We start from the raw sequence: 24,572 nt of genomic DNA, 5'->3' as shown, positions 1-24,572 counted from the left end.
CAGGGTGGCTGAGTTGCCGGACGTGGAGCCAGAGAATCGGTCAGAAACCCCTGAGGGTCGCTGATTATTACCATAGATGAGAAGTTTGGGGGCCGTTCCTGGGAGCTGCTGGTACCAGTTTACAAAAGTACTTCCGATGTTAGAGCTGCTTCCAGAACAGGAGATGGTGACCCTCTGCCCAGGGTTCCCAGACACTGAGGGCGGCTGAGTCAGCACAGACTGGGCCCAGCATCCTGGAAGTGGGAGACACACAGGCATCATCATTCTGGGTGTAGAGACAAGAGGAGAAAGCAAGAATCCATAGGCTTCCCAGGGTCCCTCCCCTGGACCCCATCCAGTCACCTGTGCAGTGAGCCAGGACAGTGAGGAGGAGAGGAGCCCAGGCCATGCTGGAGATTGTCCTGAGTGCCGCCTTCTGTGCCCACAGCTGAAGCAGAGCTTCCCAAATGTCTCCCTGCCCCTCTTCATATCTGAGAGTGGGAGGGTCCATCCATGCAAATCAGAACCCCAGCTTTCTAATCCCACCCTGGGCCCTACGTAAGGTCCCTATGCCTGAGGATGTCAGGGAGTGGCAGGGGTGGGGTATTGTGGTCCTAAGGCGGGGGGAGGATCCAGCTGCGAGCCCTGAGAAGAGGACACCAGGCAGGCCAGGTGGCTGGTTCTGCTCTAATCACCCCCAGTCTTCTCAGGACTGGTTCTCAAGCGCCTCCTGGTGTCCAGACCAAAACAAGCCATTTACAAGGTGACCACAGCCTCTCAGAGACACTGATGCCTCCCTGCAGTTCTGTTCTCTGTCCCCTTCTCTGTCAGGCCAGGTGGTGCCTGTATCCTCTCCCTGTGACCTCAGGGCTGTCCTCATACTTTACTGGGCTCCTCAGAGGTGAATCTGTCAATGGCGCTCTCACCGTTTATTGAAGAGAACTCAGGTGGTGACTACACAACATCCTCATAGGTCAGAATCAAACCCGGAGCAGGAACTGACCTTCATGAACTCACTTCCCACATCGGGCCCTCTCCTCTCCTGTGGCTCCTCCCTGGTGGCCAGAGCTCTCCTTCCTTTGTGATCCTGCAGCACTGAATTGAAAGGGAGCTCTTTCCTCTAGGATGCCCAGTGCACATTCCCAGATGGTTATTCTGGTAAAGCTGTGTTCTCTACTGCCCCAGGATTGCAGTCATAGTCATCTGGGTTCTGTGACCGGGCTGAGCAGTGTCTCACATCCAGGACAAGGTTGCCCGCGGTCCCCTCCCTGCTCGTGAATGCTCATTCTGTTGGATGCCACATCAGCTCTTAGGGTGAGGGCAGAGAGATGAGCAGGTCCACAGCCACCTCTCCCAGTTCAGCCCCATCCTGGGGTCAGTAGAATGTACCCCATGTGATAAGAGGTAGGTCTTTGTCAAATAGTTACTGAGCATGTATCTTTTGCTGGGAATAGAGCTCAGTGTTGGAAATGCCATGTTGATCTAGAAAGCCTAATTGCTGCCTTTTGCAGTTGATCCTGATAAAAACAAAGGCATTGGAGGGGCACCGGAGTCCTCTTCCATTTCCGTAATCCCTGGGTCAGAGAACACAGAGGCCCTGCTGCACTCCAGGGTCCACGAAGACATGATTTGGTGGAATCAGAGGAAGAAAGAGGAAAAGACTATAGGAGAACCAAGGAAATATCAGCCTGAACTGAAGATTCCTGGGGTTCAGGAGATATGCATAACCCCGTAGTTCTTGGAGGCTTTGTTCCTTTTTTTGCACTCTTTTTTCTCTAATCTTACCTTGTCATTTTATTTCATTCATTTGATCTTCTATCTCTGATATCCCTTCTTCTTGATCGATTCGGCTGCTGAAACTTGTGTATACCTGTGAAGTTCTCGTGCGGTGTTTTTCCGCTCTTCTCTAAGCTGGTTATTCTAGTTAGCATTGCGTCTAATCTTTTGTCAAGGTTCTTAGTTTCTTTGCGTTGGGTTAGAACATGGTCTTTTAACTCAGAGAAGTTTGTTATTACCCACCTTCTGAAGCCTGCTTCTGTCAATCATCAGATTCATTCTTTTTTTTTTTTTGTTCTCATGATGGTGAGGAGTTGTGATCCCTGGGAGAAGAGGTGTTCTGTTCTTTAATGGTTTCATTCTTTTTGCGCTTGTTTTTTTCCCCATCTTCATGGATTTGTCTCCCTTTGATCTTTGAAGTTGGTGATTTCAGGAGGAATCTGAGTGGCCGTTTTCTTCTTCTTCTTTTTTTTTTTTTTTTTTTGAGACAGAGTTTCGCTCTTGTTACCCAGGCTGGAGTGCAATGGCGCGATCTCGGCTCACCGCAACCTCCGCCTCCTGGGTTCAGGCAATTCTCCTGCCTCAGCCTCCTAAGTATCTGGGATTACAGGCACGCGCCACCACGCCCAGCTAGTTTTTTGTATTTTTAGTAGAGACGGGGTTTCACCATGTTGACCAGGATGGTCTCGATCTCTCGACCTCGTGATCCACCCGCCTCAGCCTCCCAAAGTGCTGGGATTACAGGCTTGAGCCACCGCACCCGGCTTGACCGTTTTCTTCTGTTGAGGTTGGAGCTGTAGCTTTTCTGGCCTGCAGAGGGCTTTTTTTTTTTTGGTTTGTTTTGGTCTATAAGCTCTTAATTACTGCCTCAATTCCGGAACTTGTTAATGGTCTATTCAGGGATTCAACTTCTTTCTGGTGTAATCTTCAGAGGGTATATGTATCCAAAAATTTATCCATTTTTTTCTAGATTTTCTAGTTTATTTACATAGAGGTGTTGGTGTATTCTCTGATGGTAGTTTCTATTTCTGTGGGATCAGTGGTGATACCTTGTTTATCTTTTTTAATTGTGTCTATTTGATTCTTCTCTTTATTAGTTGAACTAGTGGTCAATCTATATTGCTAATCTTTTAAAAACCAGCTTCTGGATTCATTGACTTTTTTGAAGGGTTTTTTGTGTTTCTATCTTCTTTAGTTCTGCTCTGATCTTGGTTATTTCTTATCTTCTGCTAGTGTTTGAATTTGTTTGCTCTTGCTTCTCCAGTTTTTTAATTGTGATGTTAGGGTGTAAGTTATAGGTCTTTCTTGCTTTTTGATGTGGGCATTTAGTGCTATAAATTTTCCTCTAAACACTGCTTTAGCAGTGTCCCAGAGATTCTGGTACATTGTCTCTTTGTTCTTATTGGTTTCAAACAACTTCTTTATTTCTGCCCTAATTTCATTTTTTACTCAGTAGTCATTCAGGAGCAGGTTGTTCCATTTTTGTTCAGTTGTGTGGTTTTGAGTGAGTTTCTTAATCCTGAGTGATAATTTGATTGTACAGTGGTCTGAGAGACTTTTTCTTCTAATTTCCATTCTTTTGCATTTGCTGAGTGTTTTACTTCCAATTATGTGGTTGGTTTTAGAATATGTGCTATGTGGCACTGAGAAGAATGTATATTCTCTTAATTTGTGGTGGAGAGTTTTGTAAATATCTAATTAGGTCCACGTGGTCCAGAGCTGAGTATATGTCCTCTCTTATTTCCTTGAGCAGTGATTTGTAGTTCTCCTTGAAGAGGTCCTTCATGTCCCTTGTAAGTTGTATTCCTAGGTATTTTATTATCTTAGTAGGAATTGGCAGCGGGAGTTCCTGATTTGGCTCTCTGCTTGTCTATTTCTGGTATGTGAGAATGCTTGTGATTTTTCCACACTGATTTCATATCCTGAGCATTTGCTGAAGTTGCTTGTCAGCTTAAGGAGGTTTTGGGAGCAGATGATGTGGTTTTCTAAGAATGGGATATCCTTGTTAATTTTCTGTCTCATTGATCTGTGTAATATTGACAATGGGGTGCTGACGTCTTCCACTATTATTGTCTGGGAGTCTAAGTCTCTTTGTAGGTCTCTAAGAACTTGATTTTTAAATCTGAATGCTCCTGTATTGGGTACATATGTACTTAGCATAGTTAGTTCTTCTTGTTGCATTGATTCCTTTACCATTATGTAATGCCATTCTTTGTATCTTTTTTATCTTTTTTGGTTTATAGTTTGTTTTATCAGAGACTAAGATTGCAACCCGTGCTTTCTTTTGCTTTGCATTAACTTGGTCAATATTTCATCATTGTTTTATTTTGAACATATGTGTGTCTTTGCACATGAGATGTGTCTCCTGAATACAGTACACCAAAGGGTCTTGACTCCTTCCAATTTGTCAGCCTGTGTTTTTTAATTGGAGGCATTTAGCCTATTTAAATTTAAAATTAATATTGTTATGTGTGAATTTAATTGTGTCCTGTTGATGCTAGCTGGTTATTTTTCCCATTAGTTGATACAGTATTTTCATAGTATTACTGGGTTTTCCATTATGGTGTGTTTTTGCAGTGGCTGGAACCAGGTTTTTCTGTCCATATTTGGTGCTTTCTTCAGGAGCTCTTGTAAGGCAGGACTAGTGGTGACAAAATCCCTCTGCATTTGCTTATCTGTATAGGATTTTATTTCTCCTTCACTTATGAAGCTGAATTGGGCTAGATATAAAATTCTGGTTTGAAAATTCTTTTCTTTAAAAACGTTGAATATTAGCTCCAAGTCTCTGTGGCTGGTAGGGTTTCTGCAGAAACAGTCACTGTTACACTTACGGGCTTCTCTTTGTAGATAACCTGATCTTTCTCTCTGGCTGCCTTTAACATTTTTTCCTTCATTTAAAACCTGGAGAATCTGACGACTACGCATCTTGGGGTTTCTCTTCTCGAGAAGTATCTTAGTGGTGTTCTCTCTATTTCCTGAATTTGAATGTTGCCAATCTTGCTGAGTTGGGGAAATTCTCCTGGATAATAATCTGATGTGTGTTTTCCGACTTGGTTGCATTCTCCTCATCACTTTCAGGTACACCAGTCAGTCGTACGTTTGGTCTTTTCACATAGTCTCATATTTCTTGGAGGCTTTATTTATTTCTTTTCATTGTTTTTTCTCTTATCTTGTCTTCACACCTATTTCAGTAAGTTTATCTTCAGTGTCTGGTACACTTTCTTCCACTTGATTAATTTGGCTATTGATACTTGTGTATTTATACTTTACAAAGTTTTTCTGCTGTGTTTTTCCGCTGCATCAGATCATTTATGTTCCTGTCTAAACTGATTATTCCAATGAGCAGTTCCTGTAAACTTTTATCAAGGTTCTTAGCTTTTCTGCATTGGGTTAGAACATGCTTCCTTAGCTCAGAAAAGTATGTAATTTTGGTATGTGTTTTATGGTTTTTCTATAAATGAGATTATGTTGCCTGAAAACAGAGATCATTTTACTTTTTCATTTCTGATTTCTGTTCTCTTTGTTTCTTCTTTGTGGCTAACTGTCCTGACTAGGTCTTTCCATGCTATTTGGAAAAAAAGTGGTGTAAGTGTGCATCCTTGCTTTGTTCCTGAAATTACAGAAAATATCTTCCATTCTTCAGATTGCATATGATGTTAACTGAGGGAGTTTCATAGATGGGCTTTACTCTGCTAAGGTTGTTTCCTTTTAGTTACAATTCATTGAGTGTTTTTGTCATGAAAGGGTGTGGGATTTTGTGACATAATTTCTCTGTAGTCACAGTCTTACTGCTTCGCATCTGGAAGAGCCAATCTGCTGTACACCCACCCATACCTTCGCCACTATATGCGTTGTTTAGAAAGAAAGGAAAACCTTGTGTCCTTCAGAGGACAGGGGCCACTCCACCAGAGCCACAGCAGTAGTCACCTGTGTGAGAGGGCTGGGGAGCAGAAGAGGCCCTCATGGATACACCTGTGGACTCTGCTTGAATCCATAGTAGCTGTTACTCATCCATATGTGAAGGTGCACTACGTTGATCAGACTTGTCTCAAACTCCTGGCCTCAAGCAGTGCAAGAGCCTCAGCCACCCAAAGTGCAGGGATGAATGTGTGAGCCAGCACACCTAGCCTACATATTATTCTTAATCATTGTTTTAGTAAATTTACATTTCACTGGCCTCTAGAGTTTATATTGATAAATTAGATCCCTGCCTTCAGGCCACAAACACTTCCTCTTTAATCAGGGCCCATTGCCTGAAAGGAATAGTAGAGTTTCTGTCAGGATTAAATGAAGTCACAGTCTCAGGAATTAAAAGGTTGTTTGTCAATAGCAAGGTTGTACATGTACTAAAGGAAACATAATGTGGTTGCCCAAAGAGACACAGACAGACCCCAGTGTTTCTACACACAGACCCTGGCTGGAAGGGACAGAAATCTCAGCATCCTCGGTCACTTCTGCTGAGAGAAACCAACAGGCCCAGAGACAGGATGGAGGAGGGGGAGGTGCTTTTCATAGTTCTCGGGTGCCATCTTGTTTGTGTATTACCCATTCAAAATCAGGATAATAAAACAAAATTGTCCAGCACTGGTGAGAGGTAAGTAAGTAATAGCATAAGATGCAGGCAGGGCTGCGTGTCACTGTAGAGAGAAGGTGAACTGCCTGCAGGGCTCGATGCTGTTAGAGTCCCCAGAAAATGTACTGATTTTTTTAAAATCAGAAAAAAGGAATATAATCTATCCCAGATGATGCATATGTGTCTATACAAAAGTAAAAATAGCCATAAAAGGCAAAATGACCCAGAAACCCTCAAAGGTTCTGATGAGCCCTTTATGGGATGAGATGCAATTCAGCAACCACAGGGAGAATCTCAGAAGAAGTGTGCAGAGTGAAAGAAGCCTGAACAAACGAGAAGATAATGTTTGATAACGCTATCATTCCCCAAAATGAAAACAAAGCCGTAGTGATAGAGAAAGATCTGTGGCTTCCTGGAAGGGCATTTGGGGAGAGAGGGAGATGGCAAAGGGTGAGGAGGAGCTGCTGGGGTTGGACACAGGTTGCATAGCTGGCGGTGGTGATGCTGTCAGGGATCCAGATAGATCTGAAAATGGGTGTAATAGTATAATGTAAATATTGGTCTTTTATTATATGTACATTATTCCTTCTTGGAAAGAATTTTATAAAAGAGAATAGGCTTGGGAGGAAAGAAGCAAAGGCATACACCCTGAGGAGAAGGGAGAGAGAGCCACCAGTCTGGGAACTTCTGGAAGTCAGGAAATGAGCATGATGGAGACACAGGTTCCACATAAGAGGTGGGTCTGAGGTGACACAGCTGGAACAGCAGCCTCATACCAGGACTTCAGTGCAGACTCCGTGTCCCAAGGTGCAGGGAACAGAACGTTTTGTTTCCTGGAGGCCCTGTTCCTAGGAAGGAGGTGCTGTGTCTGATTCTCAGAACACAAGAAAAGAGAAGCGTCTACTCCCAGGCAGGGCCTAGGATGCCCTGGACCATGGAGGAAGCAGCAGCAGCAGAAGCCACAGGCCACGACTGAGCAGCAGCTGTTGAGCGCTCACCCTCCTGGCAGAGGAGAAAAGGGTTCTTGTCTCACTTCCCCCTGGGCCTGGAGCACTGTGTGAGCATCCAGGTTGCTGTCATATGACTGGCAATAATAATCAGCCTCATCCGCAGACTGGAGTCCAGTGATGGCCAGGGAGGCTGAGTTGCCGGACTTGGAGCCAGAGAATCGGTCAGAAACCCCTGAGGGTCGCTGATCATTATAATAGATGAGAAGTTTGGGGGCCGTTCCTGGGAGCTGCTGGTACCAGTTTACATAGCTACTTCCAATGTTGGAGCTGCTTCCAGAACAGGAGATGGTGACCCTCTGCCCAGGGTTCCCAGACACTGAGGGTGGCTGAGTCAGCACAGACTGGGCCCAGCATCCTGGAAGTGGGAGACACACAGCCATCATCATTCTGGGTGTAGAGACAAGAGGAGAAAGCAAGAATCCATAGGCTTCCCAGGGTCCCTCCCCTGGACCCCATCCAGTCACCTGTGCAGTGAGCCAGGACAGTGAGGAGGAGAGGAGCCCAGGCCATGCTGGAGATTGTCCTGAGTGTCACCTTCTGTGCCCACAGCTGAAGCAGAGCTTCCCCAAATGTCTCCCTGCCCCTCTTCATATCTGAGAGTGGGAGGGTCCATCCATGCAAATCAGAACCCCAGCTTTCTAATCCCACCCTGGGCCCTGGGTGAGCTCCCTATGCCTGAGGATGTTGGGGGTACCAGGTGTGGGGCATTGTGGTCCTCAGGGGTGGGGAGGACCCAGCTGTGAGCCTTGAGAAGAGGACACCAGGCAGGGCAGGTGGCTGGTCCTGCTCTAATCACCTCCAGTCTTCTCAGGAATGGTTCTCAAGCGCCTCCTGGTGTCCAGACCAAAACAAACCATTTACAAGGTGACCAGAGCCTCTCAGAGACACCGCTGCCTCCCTGCTGTTCTGTTCTCTGTCCCCTTCTCTGTCAGGCCAGGTGGTGCCTGTATCCTCTCCCTGTGACCTAAGGGCTGTCCTCATACTTTACTGGGCCCCTCAGGGGTGAATCTCTCCATGGCGCTCTCACCGTTTATTGTAGAGGACTCAGGTGGTGACTACACAACATCCTTATAGGTTAGAATCAAACCCAGTGACCTTCATGAACTCACTTCCCACATCGGGCCCTCTCCTCTCATGTGGCTCCTCCCTGGTGGCCAGAGCTCTCCTTCCTCTGTGATCCTGCAGCACTGAGTTGAAAGGGAGCTCTTTCCTCTAGGATGCCCAGTGCACATTCCCAGATGGTTATTCTGCTAAAGCTGTGTTCTCTACTGCCCCAGGATTGCGGTCATAGTCATCTTGGTTGTGTGCCCAGGCTGAGCAATGTCTCACATACAGGAGAAGGTTACCCATGGTCCCCTCCGTGCCCCTGAATGCTCTTTCTGGTGGATGCCACATCAGCTCTTAGGGGGAGGGCAGAGAGACGAGCAGGTCCACAGCTACCTTTCCCAGTTCAGCCCCAACCTGGGGCCAGTAGAATGTGCGCCATGTGATAAGAGGTAGGTCTTTGTCAAATAGTTACTGAGCATGTGTCTTTTGCTGGGAATAGAGCTCAGTGTTGGAAATGCCTGTTGATCTAGAAAACCTAATCCCTGCCTTTTGCAGTTCATCCTGATAAAAACAAAGGAATCAGAGGGGCACCAGAGTCCTCTTCCATTTCCGTAATCCCTGGGTCAGAGACCACAAAGGCCCTGCTGCACTCCAGGGTCCAGGAAGAGATGATTTGGTGGAATCAGAGGAATAAAGAGGAAAAGACTATAGGAGAACCAAGGGAATATCAGCCTGAACTGAAGATCCCTGGGTTCAGGTGAAGATGTAGCAGAGTCCACACAGTAGACACAGATGTGTCACATAATATAAATAACAGAATCTAGGAGAAGCGAACTCCCTGGGAGGAGGAATTGTTATGTAGAAAGATACCCTTGCAGGGCAAGTCCTCAGGAATCCAAGAAGATGTACTTTTGTTCCCCACGTCCAGGAGCTTGTTTACTGGTTTGGCCTTAATCTGCTGGGGCTCCTGGAAAGGAAGGCAGGGAGGAGCCGTGTGTGAGTGGGAGAGGCGTGGAGAGAGGGAGAACGTGGGCAGCAGAAGAGGACATTCCGCTTTAGGAGAGCCTGGGTGGGAGGTGCGAGATGGAAATGTTCAAATGTACACACTTTCTAAAAAAGATGTTTCATACAAATGGGATCATGTAAATTTTTGGCTTGTTGTGAGAGAAGAAGACAAATTTAAAACTATTGTGTTATTATTTTAAAACACAGTGTATCTTCAGCAAAGAAAATCTGCTTCACAGGTACCATCCTGGTAGACTGTAAGCACTGTGTTTTGAAAAGACTTTTTTTTCTTTTTTTTTTTTTTTGAGATGTAGTTTCGCTCTTGTCACCCAGTCTGGAGTGCAATGGCGCGATCTCTGCTCACGCAACCTCTGTCTCCTGAGTTCAAGCAATTCTCCTTCCTCAGCCTCCCGAGTACCTGGGACTACAGGCATGTGCCACCATGCCCAGCTAATTTTTTTGTATTTTTTTTTTTTTTTTTTTGAGACGGAGTTTCGCCCTTGTTACCCAGGCTGGAGTGCAATGGCGTTTGTATTTTTAGTAGAGACAGGTTTGACCATGTTGACGAGGATGGTCTCGATCTCTTGACCTCATGATCCACCCATCTCGGCCTCCCAAAGTGTTCAGATTATAGGCGTGAGCCACAGCGCCCGGCCTTGAAAAGGCTTTTTAACCTTATTTTTAAGCATCCTACTGCTTTTCTTCTAAAATATATGTGCCAAGTAAAATTGTTGACATTAGTTAACACTAGATTTTTGTAAAAGTCATGCACTTACCTTTTGGAACCGTATACTCTGAATCTTTCTGAGGTTAGTCACTGAGAAGGCCAGGAACATGCACTACCTAATGTATTCATGCCGTTATTTCTCAGGAGTAAACTCATGAAGCTCTGGAATGAAGTTTCTTAGATCTTGGAGCATTTTCTAAGAGGTATTGAAAGCTTTCTCTGCTAGCCCTGTATGTGCTAAGGAACTGTTCCATCTCTCTTTTTTTGTGACAATGGGCTGTAGATGCATGATGGGCATCATTAGCTGCTGAGTGGAAAATGAGCCATGTGAGGGAATGAGAACATCAGAGTGAGTATAGCGTTTTGGAAATCAAACGGTCCTAGACCTGAGGAAATAATATGACATTATTAGGTAGAGACAGCACTTTCTAGAAGGACACTGAGAAGAAACTAAGGTTTGAGTAAACTCGGAGAGTTCAGTTATGTCTCTAATAGTTGGCTTTGTGTCCTGAAGAGGCAGGGCCACAGCTGAGTCAGAGCCAGGATGATACTGATCTCAGACCCGGGGACAAGGACCCAGCGAGGACTCTCAGCAGTGACACAGGTGACCTGGGGGAGCAGCAGCCTTGGGATGGGAGCAGAAGGAGGCACCCTATGGAGTGTGTGAACAGAGGGGAGGGGCAGGTGCTGTCCCCTGAGTCTGGTCCTCAGGTGAAAGAGGAGCAGGAGCAGATGGAGAACAAGTGAGTAGGTGACGGCGATCAGTGACCTCTGGTGTGGCTTCTTGAAATCTTTTTTATTTATTTATTTATTTTTTTCTCCTCTGGGCTTAGGAGGCCCACATGAGGGTGTTTATCTGCTTTCTGTCTCCAAATACTACTTGATTCTCCATTCAATGCCTCCTTGATGGGCATTGTGTGTCAGCCTGGAACTGATTTGTGAAAGGATATCAGAAAGGTCAGAGAGCCCACGATGGACTTTATGAGACAGAGACATGCTTACCTGTGTCCCAGGCCAGCTTTCATTTTTCACAAGACAACACCCATCACAAACTAAAGATGAGCATGGAGGGTGGAGTGATTCACACAGTGGGGCTACTTAGGCATGTCTTCTGTTTTGTTTTTTTTTTTTTCTTTCTTTTTCTTTTCTTATCCTGTCTGGACCCCAGATCTGCCAGCCATGAGTTTAGTGCATAAATGTCCCCGGCTGTAATGTTAGGGACAGGCTGTGTATGGCCAAAAGCAGTCAGATAGGCTCCCTGGTCACCATGAAGCTGTCATGGGAGACGGCGTGAATAGTCTGTTTGTCCTGACGGCTGAGATTTCTGACCGGTGGGTCAGAAAGGACAGATCTTTCTCTTTCTGGAACTTTTTATAGTGAGGATGTAATATGTGAAATTGGGGAGTCCATTTTTTTCCAAATAGGAATTCAGCCAGTGGATAGGAAAGATAAGGGAGAACTGACATCTCATATATCAGAGATGTTTTCTCTCCTTCTTGCCACGTGGAGAGGAAAAGGTCCTGTGACACCTTTGATCAAGGCTGGGAAGCTGTTGTGTAAGTTTTCACTGTGACAATGAGCTTAAGGCTTCCTGCAGCCCCCAAGACTTGAAGGACCCCTGAGTAGTGTCATCACTGTGCCCCGCTCAGGTGCTAAGGCCCACCTCGCCCCTCACCCAGGCTTCAGTCCCTCCTCACCAGAAGCCAGTGCTCAGTCTGACCACTCTCTCCCGGTGACCCCAGCTGGTCCCACGGCCTTCACACTTTCTACCTCCTTGTCCTTCTTCTCTGAAGCAACCAGAACTGTCCTCACAAACATCCCTCAAATACTGTGTCCTTCTTCCCCAACGCTCCCAACGGCTCCTCCACCCTCCCCCACCCAAGCTCTCCTCCCCTCCCTGTGCGACGCCATCTTATTGCATCCATATTTTTACTTGGATGTCTTTTTTGCAAGTTGGTGTCAGCTCTATGAGGACAGGCACCATCCTGTGTTGTCCTCTCTATGTCCTGAGTCTTTCACCCTGTGTCTGGCACACAGTAGGTGCTCAGCAAATGCTGTGGATGGACAGACCTCTAGTAGCTGACTGTCCTGGGTCAGACACAGGGTACTCTTAGTCTTGTCCTGACCTACCATGGACTTGGCTCCCAGGGCAGCCTGACCGTGGTACTGACAGGTTTTTCTTTATATGAGGCAATATGACAATGTGTTATTGCTAAGAGTGGGTTGTGTGGAAGGAATTGCAAAAAACGGGATACATTCAGTAGACCGTGTTCACTGGAGTAGGTATGAGACTTTAAATTTTGGCCACACGGTGTTAATTACCTTACGTGGTCAAGAGGAGGCACTGTCCAGGGATGCCTGATCACGGGATAGACAGCAGGTTTTTCTCCCATTTCCCCACTGGCCTGCAGCACTGCGTGAGTATGAATGCTTGGGTCTCAAGCTGAGCATAGGACTCAGCCTTGTTCTCTACCTGTAGCCCACAGATGCTCAGGGAGGCCATTTTCTTTGACCTGAAGCCCTACACCGGGTTTGGACCTGTGCAGACCAGTGACTGCTATAATATGAGCAGTTTGCGGACACTGTTGGGTGATGCTGGTACCAGGACACAGGCCCACACTCAGCCTTGCTGCTGCTTCCAGTGCGATGAACGCTGGTCGTTTGCCCCACGGATGTGAACACGGCACACCACTGAGTCAGCAGAGTTTGTTTCAGAACCTCTGGACAAACACGGGGTGAGAGTGGCGGGTCAGTGGACAGGGAAACAGCATCCTCATTCCTTTCATTCACAGTTCTGAGACTGGGCTCCCGCCACCCGTGCAGTGAATGAGGAGAGACTGAAAAAGAGGAGCCCAGGCCGTGATCAGGACCCCCCACAGTTCTGCATCCTGAGGACCTTCAGCTGGACCTGGGCTCCCCAAGTCTCTCTTATCACTCCAGCAGTCCAGGGTTAGGGGGGACCCCATGCAAAGCAGCCTCCTCCCCAAGACTGTCCAAGCCCCACCTGGGTTCTGACTCTGACAGTTGTCTTGAAAGCAGACACTGGAAGGAGGCGGAACAGTGTAGGTCTGTTCTATGGCTCCCCAGGGACGTGTGAGTACTCAGCTGCTAACCGTGTGGAGAAAGGCCAGGGGGCTTGAGCCCAGGGCTAGCATGTGGCTCCCAGCTGGGATCCACAGCACAGGCCTGGGGGACAGAACACAGCACCCCCTACTGCCCAAGGCTGAGATAGGCCCAAGTAACTGTCTCCATTGCACACTTTGTCCTCTCCCAGTAGGATGAAGCTGGACCGGGTCCAGGCCAGTAAGCACCTGAGTCTCAGGTCTCCACATAGTCCTTCTCCCCCTTGACCTGCTCAGCTCATGGTGTGGCTTACAGGGCAGTCCTGGGAGCTTGGTCTCCCTGAGAAACCTTCCCTGGGGTCCTCAAAGCAGGAAGCCTTGGGGACAGGGCAGCACCTCCCTCCAAGGTACTGAGAGGTACTCGCTCTTTTCTCTTTGGGCTGATCAGAGCCTGCTCCCGGAGTCCCTGCCTCTCCCTCTGAACCGTCACTCCTTCTCAGTCCCTTACTGACAAATTGCACAAAGATAGATTAGATAGATAGATAGACAGACAGACAGACAGACAGATAGATAGATAGAATATTTGTCAATCTCAGGCATAAATTCTACGATGATGAAGACACTAAGCACAATTAATTAATTGATTGTTTTCTAGCCCCTTCCGTAGCAACCCTGGTGTATCCTGGCCCTTACACTGCCATAATCAGGCACTTTCCTGGCTTCAGTCTGTCCCAAGCATGTCTCTGCCAGTCTGGCCTCCAGACAGGGTGTTCTGAAATGCTCAAACCCCTGAGGAAGTCTGGCCTCCAGTATCTGAGCTTTCATCTCTAATAGTAAGGGAATGGCTTCGTATTGATCCCATTTCCTCTTTCAAACAACTTTACTGACAAGGTGTAATCATCATTATCTTTATTTTTCAGGTGAGGTAGTAAAGCTCAGAGAGGTTGGGCTGCCCAAGGCCACGTAGACAGTAAATGCCAGGACCCAAGCCCAGATGTTTACTTTGTTTAGAAATAGTGTCTCACCTGTCACCCAGGCTGGAATGCAGGGTCATGATCACAGCTCTATTGTCACCTGAAACCCCTGGGCTCAAGTGATCCTCCCACCTCAGCCTCCCAGGTACCTGGTGCTACAGATGTGCACCACAGTGCCCGACTTCAAGCCCAGGTCTTAGGATTCAAGGCCTGATCCTCATTCTGCTATATACCACAAAACATACTTCTCTTCTAGATTTAGAATTAAGCTCCTGGGGTTATTTCATCTGGGCTATTCTAGACTTATCTATCAGCCCTCGTCCATTTGGGTATCAGTGCTGGGCTCTGCTAAAAGGGCGTAAGTCTTAGATGCCGGAGTCCGGGAACTTCAGTCCTAGCCAATTTCCTTGAAAGTCCTCAATACTTTTGGCCTAAGATTGAAGCTCATTCTCCCGTCAATGCCTGAGGCAGTCCTCTAAGATTCTTATTTAAGGAAAGGAACATCTTCAAAACTGTGTGTGTGTGTGTGTGTCTGTGTGTGTGTGTGTGTGTGTGTGTGTATCCTATTCTTACCCAAACTGGAACACAAGAAAAAAATAAGTAGCTGGCTCAGGAGGTCTGCTCCACCATCTGAGCCTCAGTTTATGGATCCCTCCTCACTTTAGTAAGCGGGACTTCACTATTTCCTGATCACAGACACCTCCACCACCTCCCCCAACAACCTGAGGTGACTGCCTGGCCTTGCTCCCTAGGACAATGCCAACATGTCCCCTTGCTCTCTGTGGCCACCTCCTCTTTATTTCTGCAGAAAGACTAAACCAGGGGCCATATGGGAGAGAGGAGAGAGGGGAGCCTTAAGTAGGTTTCTGATTTCAAACTCTTCTTTTCACTGTGGCACTGAGAGGTGATGAGTGACTTGCAATGGGTGGGTTTGGTGCCCTCTAACCCTGTCCTGGGCACATGGAAATAAATGTTTCCACAGTTTCAGAGACAGTCATTACAGAGTTTGAAAACAATGCCTTGGCTAGAGGCCCTGAGCTTAGCAAGGACCTCAGGTAGCTCTGAGCCCTCCGTGGCCACAGCTAAAGTAAGGAGAGAAATGAGAGGAGAGTGAAGGAAGGAGTGCAGGTATGGAGGAGCACCTCTCAGGCCTCGAGTGAAGCTCCAGTGTCCACACCTCAGCATCCAGACCCCACACCCTGGGCAGACACAGGATATTCTTCTAAATCTGGTCTTTTCCACTTGGCTGTGCAAGTCCCACTCTGGGTACCGAAGGTGAATCTACTCCCGGGATCTGGTGCTGGTGAAAAGACCCCAGGAAGGAAACTGGACACCAAGAAAATCTGGGCGGGACAGCACCTGGGACAGTGAGCACTGGCTAGAAAACACTGTGCATGGTTTTTTAATATGATACTTCTCAGGGACCCTCGAGGACAGGACCAAACCCCAGTCACTATGTGTCTCCAGGGCCCAAGGCCTTCAGGGTTTCCTTTGTCACTACTCTAGTCCCTGGGGCTCCTCCTCTTAAGGGTCACAATGGACAGTAGTTTTTCAGGCTGTACTTTCCTTACCAATCTGACCCCACACCTGATTCCTCATTCCCATAAAAACATCTCCTGCTCACTTCAATTTGTTTTTTTTGCATCATGCTGGGATTGCAGCCTCTCTATGGTCGTCTCTGCAGGATATTCACATTGCAGAGAGATCAGCCCCTTGACAGGACAGCTGTGACTGGGCTCTACAAGGCTGAGCATCTCTCTTGCTTCTATTCTAGAGCAGCCCTGGGCCAAGCCAGAGCCAGGCCTGTCTAAATGCTGAGCCCACATTTCCTTAAGTATCAGATTTGCACTCTCACAGATGGGCCTCTGGGACACACCGGCTGGATTCTCCTTTCTTGTCGTCTCTCCCTCAGTTTCAGAGGTCAGATAATGGCCAGCATACCTGCACCAAGAAGAGGAAACACTGAAAAGGCCAGGCAGAGGGCACCTGGGTCTCGGAGTCACACAGGCTGGATTCTTCTTCCGTCCACATCCACAATCTGTGGGCAACTCCTTTCGTTTCAGGAAAAAAACTGATTCTGTTTCTGCCGTGACATCAATAAGAAAAGGAGTGATTTTCCCTGAAGCCATGCTCTGCTTTCAGCAACACAAGTGACAGCAGAAGGCCTAGCATCAACTGGTGTTGGTCACAGACAGGGATAGGGGAGGGACTGGACAGACAGGAGGAGTCGGTGTGATCTTTCACTCATTTCTCCATGGAACAGGAGCTCTTGGTGACACGGAGTCTGGATGAAGCTGTGTGACAGTGATAGTCAGCCTCGTCCTCAGGTTGGAGCCCAGAGGTGGTCAAGAAGGCTGTGTCGACAAAGCTAGAGCAGGAGAATTAGGCTGGGAAGCCTGAAGGTCCATCACTGCTCTTCTGGGTGTCAGATACGTGTGCTCTCTCAGGGATCCCTCAGTGGTCACTTCCGTGGGAATGCCTAATGCTTCTGTTGCTTTCCGTGCAGGAAAAGCTGACCTCAAGATAGGAGCCTCCTCAAGACTTTCACAGGGAGGAGTCATTTGAAGCAAATATTGGCAGTTTCTGTAGCCAGATATTCCACAGACCCACCATTAGAACCTACCCTTGTTAGAAGCTCCAGTGGCGTAAGAAGGGAGAAGAGAAAACACATCCAGGCCCTGCGGGACCCGGAAACCCGCCCTCAGCAGTCCCTGTGGTCCTGAGTGAGATGAGCTGCAGGAAAGACACTTTAGAGAATGAACTTCCCGGTGGCCAAGAGCACACTCAGGCCTGTTTCAACTGTGGTGGAGCCTCCCCTTCACCGTCTCCTGTCTTACATAGAGGTTTTCCGGCCTTAGTTAGCCCCACACCCAAGCCTCTCTTCTGATATTACAACTGAAATGTAGCTTCCCAGCACTGAGCCAGGTCAGTTCTGTGCTTGAAATCCCCACTGACCTGCGTCCTCATGCAACATTTCATGTTGGAGTGCCTTGTTCCTTGGACACTGTGAGCTTCAGACAGCCCTGAGCACAGACCACTGGGGTGGGAGGGGAGGTCTCTGGTTTGAACCATGGAAGAGCAGAGTCCATGCTCCAGGGTCTGTTCACCTGCAAGAATGTTCCCAGGCTCTGACCGTATGTTGAGTTAGGAAGGGCTCATTTTTCTTCTTTCAAGAAATAAGGCCTAGCTCCACAGGCCCTGGTGTTAGCTGCCGTCACTCATGTTACTGAAAGGATAGCACATGTGGACAATCAGCCAACACTTTGTGTCATCAGGTTGTTTGGTTTTGTTTTTGTCTTACTGAGACTTTATAAAAATGGATGGGAAATTGAAGGAAGAGTGTTTTGCAGCTAGAAAGTACTTCCAAATGTAGTTTCTGTGTAAGCCAGGTATTTTAGCATTGGATCTGCTGTCTAGGATAATGCCCGGACCTCCCTTGGCCCTCTGTGGCCAACTTCTTTTTATTTCTGTAGAAAGAGAAAGCCGTGGGGTGTCTGGGAGAGAAGAGAGATGGGGAGCCTTGAGTAGGTTTGAAAATTGTCACAGAACAAGAGTGAGAATAGGTCATGTTTTTTTCTCTACGTCTCTTTCTGTGTGTGTCACTGTGAAAAGCGCTGTTGTGCCGAAGTATACGGTAATAGTCAGTTTCACCCTCAGACTGGAGCCCAGAGGTGAGTAAAAGCGCTGCATTGGCCGAGGTACCTATGGATCCAGAGAAGTGGCTGAGGGCTCCAAAACCCTGGCATTTACTTGAGTCTGAGTAGTAGCTCAGGAGATACCCGGGAGCAATCCATATCCGGTAGCTACCAACATGTCACTTTGGATGGTGCAGATTAGCCGGGCTGATGCTCCAGGAGATGCAGAGAGAGAGGCTGGCTGTGTCAGCACAGGCTGAGAGAGGAACCGTGAAAACACACCTCCCAACGTGAAATGTTTTATGGATCTCTGCCAGAATGGCCAGAATCATGCAGGGTGGCTGCCCCTGGTCTCTGGAGCCTGTCCGTACCTGTGCAGTGAGAGAGAAGTGGGGGGAAAAGAGAAATCTTAAACCATGGTGGATTCAGCCTCTGACCCCAGAGTGGGGCTGAGCTGCCCGAGGCCTCTTTTTCTTCCCACTCTGCAGAGCAGGGGCGGCTCATGCAAAGGTGTTTCTACCAAGAGACTGCCCAGCTCCTCCCTGAGCCCTGGGCTGTAGTTCAGCTCACACTGCAGACTGAGGAAGAGGAAAGTTTGCTTTCTTTCTTGTGAAGGCCCAGGAAGCAAGCACCTGCTGAGACTGGACTCAGGTCCCTGCTCGGGGTATTCTGCCAGGCCAGGGGAGGACGGAGCTGCTTAGTCCCCATCAGTGGGACATCACATGTGCCTTCCAGCATGGAGCCTTCGTCCCAAGGCGTCGGTTTCTTTGATTGAATGGTCCTTACTGAGCAGCTGTGTAGAGACCATAGAACAGTTCCACAGCATCCCATGCTGGTTAGAGGACACACAGCTTCCCGTGGCCCATTCGGTATCTGCAGCTCACCAGTCACTGTTTCTATTCACACATCTGTAGTGTCATTCAGACACACTGATTCTGTCATGCTGTGCATAATAACTGTGATTTCTCAACCCCAGAAAATGTCTTGGTCCATTTGGGTATTCTCACACGTACATACGTCTTTTAAAGGGGTTAGCATCTTCACAGTGCCTTCTGAATATCTAATTGCTCACATGTGCCTTCCAGGTAGGCATCACAGAGAAGGTGTTGGCAGAAGAGCTAGATCGACAGGCATGTAGGGGCTGTTCAGGAGAACAGAGAAAAGAACATTTTCCAAGGAAAATGAATTATTCCTAACATGTTAAAGGCAGCAATTCAGCAAAAGTTGTCTGTACTATTGTTACAGACATTTTACAGACAGTTGACTCAATTTAGTCATGTAAGGAAATGAATAGATTCGGTGGACTTACATTTACCAATGGATAGTGGGTCATATTTCTCTCTTTTTGAAGTTAGCCATCATCTCCCTCAGTAAAACCTGTGATTTTGCGTGCAATCGTGTCATATTTTTTGGCCAAGAGTTTGACCTAGATGTTATAAAATTTTTGTCTATTAATGTTACCACCTCTGTTTTCTTCCTGGATATTTTCTGCGTATTTGACAGTTCAGGAGATATTTTAACCTCAAACTGTTTTTGTACATGTTTTAAATGCTTGAGCAGTTAAAGGCAGAGACCATCACTTGTTCAACGAATCCCATATCTACTCTTGTGCTAACTGTGCAAACTTCCCATGGGTTTCTAGACTGACTCGCTTAACAAATAACTATTGATGTATCTCTGTGACATTACCACTGTATTCTCCAGTCCACTTCACACGCATTACTTGTCAATACTCTGCTCATTCTTATTTTGTACTACTTTCTCTATCTGTCATTGAAATCATGCCCTAGATTTCCTAATATCTTCCAAGAATAACTAAAAAAAATGTCTTCATGGGGCTGACACCACTAGCACCCCCAAATCAGAGCTGCCCACTCTGTAAATCAGTGTGCTCTGAATCAGGCACCTCACCACTGACACCTGCCCTCTCATGGATTCTGACCTAGAACTCATCAGTTATCACTGCTGTTAAAGCACACAGTTCAACCTCTCCAGAGCGAGCATAGATCAGAATCACACATTGCATCCAGAAGATTGCAGCATTGTCTACTACTCCACTGGGAGAGGACACCTGGATGCTTGTGCTTGGAATTCTCTTGAACTCTGCCCATGTGTTTCTTCACATGAATTATTTTAATCTATGATTTTGCTGTAAAAAAGGCAAAATGGCCTAGGGACCCTCAAATATACTAGCCCTCTATGGGATGGGTGCAATTCAGCAAGGATAGGGAGAATCACAAAAGAAGTGTGCAGGCTGAACAAAGCCTGAAGAAATAGGAAGATCATGTGTGATAACACTGATACATTCCAGGACATGGAAGCCTAACAGTGACAGAGGCAGATCTGTGGCTTTTAAGGAGGGTGTTGGGGGAGGGAGGGAGATGTTAGAAAGCAAAGTGTCATGAAGAGCTGCTGGGATTGGACACAGGCTGAATAGCTCAGTAGTGGTGACGTTTTCAAGGATCCAGAAAAAAGCTAAAATGTGTCTAATTTCCTACTAAAGTATGGGTGGTTTATTGTATGTGCACAATTCCTCCATGAAAAGAATTTTATTAATAAAGAATGGGTGTCGGAGAAAAGACTTGGGATTCACACTGTGGACCAAGGAGAGAAAGACACCCCTCTGGAAACTTTTGGAATTGTGGAAAGGAGGATGATGGAGACACAGGCTCCCCATCAGAGGAAGGTCTGTGATGACACAGCTGGCCCTGCCACCTCAGCCCAGGATTGCAGTGCAGAGACCCTGCGTCCTAAGATGCAGGATCAGGAAGCTCTGTTTCTTAGAGTTCCGGTTCCTGACTCTGAGTACAAAGAAATGGAGTCTCTACCCTCAGGCAGGGCCCTGGATGCCGCTGAGATGAGTAGGGGAGTTTCAGCAGCAGAAGCCACAGAGCAGGCCTGAGCAGCAGCTGCCAGGGACTCACCTTCCTGGCAGAGGAGGAAGGGGGTTCTTGTCTCAGTTCCCCATTGGCCCGGAGCACTGTGCGAGCATTCAGGCTGTCATCCCATGCTAAGCAGTAATAATCAGCCTCGTCCTCAAGGCGGAGTCCAGTGATGGCCAGGGAGGCTGAGGTGCCGGACTTGGAGCCAGAGAATCGGTCGGAAACCCCTGAGGGTCGCTGATTATTATCATAGATGAGGAGTTTGGGGGCCGTTCCTGGGAGCTGCTGGTACCAGTGCACATAATAATTTCCAATGTTGGAGCTGCTTCCAGAACAGGAGATGGTGACCCTCTGCCCAGGGTTCCCAGACACTGAGGGTGGCTGAGTCAGCACAGACTGGGCCCAGCATCCTGGAAGTGGGAGACACACAGGCATCATCATTCTGGGTATAGAGACAAGAGGAGAAAGCAAGAATTCATAGGCTTCCCAGGGTCCCTCCCCTGGACCCCATCCAGTCACCTGTGCAGTGAGCCAGGACAGTGAGGAGGAGAGGAGCCCAGGCCATGCTGGAGATTGTCCTGAGTGTCGCCTTCCGTGCCCACAGCTGAAGCAGAGCTTCCCCAAATGTCTCCCTGCCCCTCTACATATCTGAGAATGGGAGGGTCCATCCATGCAAATCAGAACCCACAGCTTTCTAATCCCACCCTAGGCCCTGGGTAAGGTCCCTATGCCTGAGGATGTCAGGGGGTGGCAGGAGTGGGGCATTGTGGTCCTAAGGGGTGGGGAGGACGCAGCTGTGAGCCCTGAGAAGAGGACACCAGGCAGGGCAGGTGGCTGGTTCTGCTCTAATCACCCCCAGTCTTCTCAGGAATGGTTGCCAAGCTCCTCCTGGTGTCCAGACCAAAACAAACCATTTACAAGGTGACCAGAGCCTCTCAGAGACACTGATGCCTCCCTGCTGTTCTGTTCTCTGTCCCCTTCTCTGTCAGGCCAGGTGGTGACTGTATCCTCTCCCTGTGACCTCAGGACTGTCCTCAGACTTTACTGGGCTCCTCCGGAGTGAATCTGTCCATGGCGCCCTCACCGTTTGTTGTAGAGGATTCAGGTGGTGACTACACAACATCCTCATAGGTCAGAATCAAACCCGGAGCAGGGACTGACCTTCATGAACTCACTTCCCACATCAAGACCTCTCCTCTCATGTGGTTCCTCCCTGGTGGCCAGAGCTCTCCTTCCTCTGTGATCCTGCAGCACTGAGTTGAAAGGGAGCTCTTTCCTCTAGGATGCCCAGCACACATTCCCAGATGGTTATTCTGGTAAAGCTGTGTTCTCTACTGCCCCAGGATTGAGGTCATAGTCATCTGGGTTCTGTAACCAGGCTGAGCAGTGTCTCACATGCAGGAGAAGATTGCCCACTGTCCCCTCCCTACCCATGAATGCTCTTTCTGGTGGATACCACATCAGCTCTTAGGGAGAGGGCAGAGAGATTAGCAGGTCCACAGCTACGTCTCCCAGTTAAGCCCCATCCTGGGGCCACTAGAATGTACCCCATGTGATAAGAGGTAGGTCTTTGTCAAATAGTTATGGAACGTGTATCTTTTCCTGGACATAGAGCTCAGTGTTGGAAATGCCATGTTGATCTAGAAAGCCTAATTGCTGCCTTTTGCAGTTCATCCTGATAAAAACAAAGGCATAGGAGGGGCACTGGAGCCCTCTTCCATTTCCATAATCCCTGGGTCAGAGACCACAGAGGCCCTGCTGCACTCCAGGGTCCAGGAAGATATGATTTGGTGTAATCAGAGGAAGAAAGAGGAAAAGACCATAGGAGAACCAAGAGAAATCAACCTGATCTGAACACTCCTGGGTTCAGGTGAAGATGTAGGGAAGTCCACAAAGTAGACACAGATGCATAACATAATATAAATAACAGGATCTTGGAAAAGCGGACCCCCTGGAAGGAAGGATTGTGATTTAGAAAAACACCCTTGCAGGGCAAGACCTCAGCAATCTAAGAAGATGTACCTTTGTTCCCCAAGTCCAGGAGCTTGTTTACTGGCCTTATCTGCTGGGGCTCCTGGAAAGGAAGGCAGGGAGGAGCCGTGTGTGAGTGGGAGAGGCGTGGAGAGAGGGAGAACGTGGGCAGCAGAAGAGGACCTTCCGCTTTAGGAGAGCCTGGGTGGGAGGTGCGAGATGGAAATGTTCAAATGTACAGGCTTTCTAAAAAAGATGTTTCATATCAATGGGATCATGTAAGTTTTTGGCTTGTTGTGAGAGAAGAAGACAAATTTAAAGCTATTTTGCTATTATTTTAAAAGACAGTGTATCCTCAGCAAAGAAAATCTGCTTCACAAGTGCCATCCTGGTAGAATGTAAGCACCGTGTTTTTAATTGGCTTTTAAACTTTTTTTTTTTTTAAAGCATAACACTGCTTTTCTTCAAAAATATATATGCCAAGTAAAATTGTCAACATTAGTTAATACTAGATTTTTGTAAAAGTCATGCACTTGCCTTTTGGAACCGTATACTCTGAACCTTTCTGAGGTTAGTCACTGCGAGGGCCAGGAACAGGCACCACCTAATGTATTCATGTCGTTGTTTCTCAGGAGTCAACTCCTAAAGCTCTGGAATGAATTTTCTTAGATCTTTGAGTATTTTCTAATGGGTAGTGAAACCTTTCTCTGCTAACCCTGTATGTATAAAGGAACCCTCCCATCTGCCTTTTTTGACAATGGACTGTAGACGCGTGGTGGGCGTCATTAGCTGCTGAGTGGAAAATGAGCCATGTGAGGGAATGAGAACGTAAGAGTGAGTGTAGGGTTTTGGAAATGAAACAGCCCTAGACCTGAGGAAATAATATGACATTATTAGGTAGAGACAGCACTTTCTAGAAGGACATTGAGAAGAAGAAACTAAGGTTTGAGTAAACTCGGAGAGTTCCGTTATGTCTCTAATAGTTGGCTTTGTGTCCTGAAGAGGCAGGGCCACAGCTGAGTCAGAGCCAGGTTGATACTGATCTCAGACCCGGGGACAAGGACCCAGCGAGGACTCTCAGCAGTGACACAGGTGACCTGGGGGAGCAGCAGCCTTGGGATGGGAGCAGAAGGACGCATCCTATGGAGTGTGTGAACAGAGGGGAGGGACAGATGCTGTCCCCTGAGTCTGGTCCTCAGGTGAAAGAGGAGCAGGAGCAGATGGAGAACAAGGGACTCGGTGGTGGCGATCAGTGACCTCTAGTGTCTCTTCTTCAAATCCTTTTTCCTCTTTTTTAAAAACTTTTTTCCTCTGGGCTTAGGAGGCCAACATGAGGGTGTTTATCTGTTTTCTGTCTCTCCAAACACTACCTGATTCTCCAGTCAATGCCTCCTTGATGGGTATTGTGTATCTTAGCCTGAACAGATCTGTAAAAGGATATTAGAAAGGTCAAAGAGCCCACCATGGAGTTTTATGAGACAGAAACACGCTTGTCTGTGTCCCAGCCCACCTTTCAGTCTTCACAAGACAACACCCATCCTGAACTAAAGATGAGCGTGGAGGGTAGAGTGATTCACACAGTAGGGCTACTTAGGCATGTCTCCTGTTTTTTTTTCTTGTCCTGTCATATCTGGACCCCAGATCTCCCAGCCATGAGTTTAGCATGTAATGTCCCCAGCTGCAATGTTAGGGACAGGTCGTGTGTGGCCAAAAGCATTCAGATAGGCTCCCTGGTCACTATGAAGCTGTCGTGGGAGATGCCATGAATAGTCTGTTTGTCCTGAAGGCTGAGATTTCTGAGCAGTGGGGCAGAAAGGGCAGATCTTTCTCATTTGGGAACTTTTTATACTGAGAATGTAATATGTGAAATTGGGGAGTCCATTTTTTTCGAAATAGGAATTCAGCCAGTGGATAGGAGGGAGAACTGACAT

At 47.5% G+C, this 24,572-nt stretch overlaps 1 protein-coding gene and 1 gene segment (V, D, J or C); one reads left to right on the top strand and one right to left on the bottom strand.

Moving 5' to 3' along the window:
* Positions 1–24,572, top strand: part of LOC101043545 (DNA topoisomerase 3-beta-1) — a 270,953-nt gene that overhangs the window by 12,564 nt on the left and 233,817 nt on the right. The window lies entirely within an intron of this gene.
* LOC120363121 (immunoglobulin lambda variable 1-47-like) lies at positions 17,953–21,301 on the bottom strand. The segment is given in 3 exon segments: positions 17,953–18,159; positions 20,713–21,080; positions 21,190–21,301. Coding segments are annotated over 3 exon segments (606 nt in total).

Source organism: Saimiri boliviensis, chromosome 21 (assembly GCF_048565385.1).
Source record: "Saimiri boliviensis isolate mSaiBol1 chromosome 21, mSaiBol1.pri, whole genome shotgun sequence".
Taxonomy (NCBI): domain Eukaryota; kingdom Metazoa; phylum Chordata; class Mammalia; order Primates; family Cebidae; genus Saimiri; species Saimiri boliviensis.
This window is presented reverse-complemented; position numbering and strand designations above follow the sequence as displayed.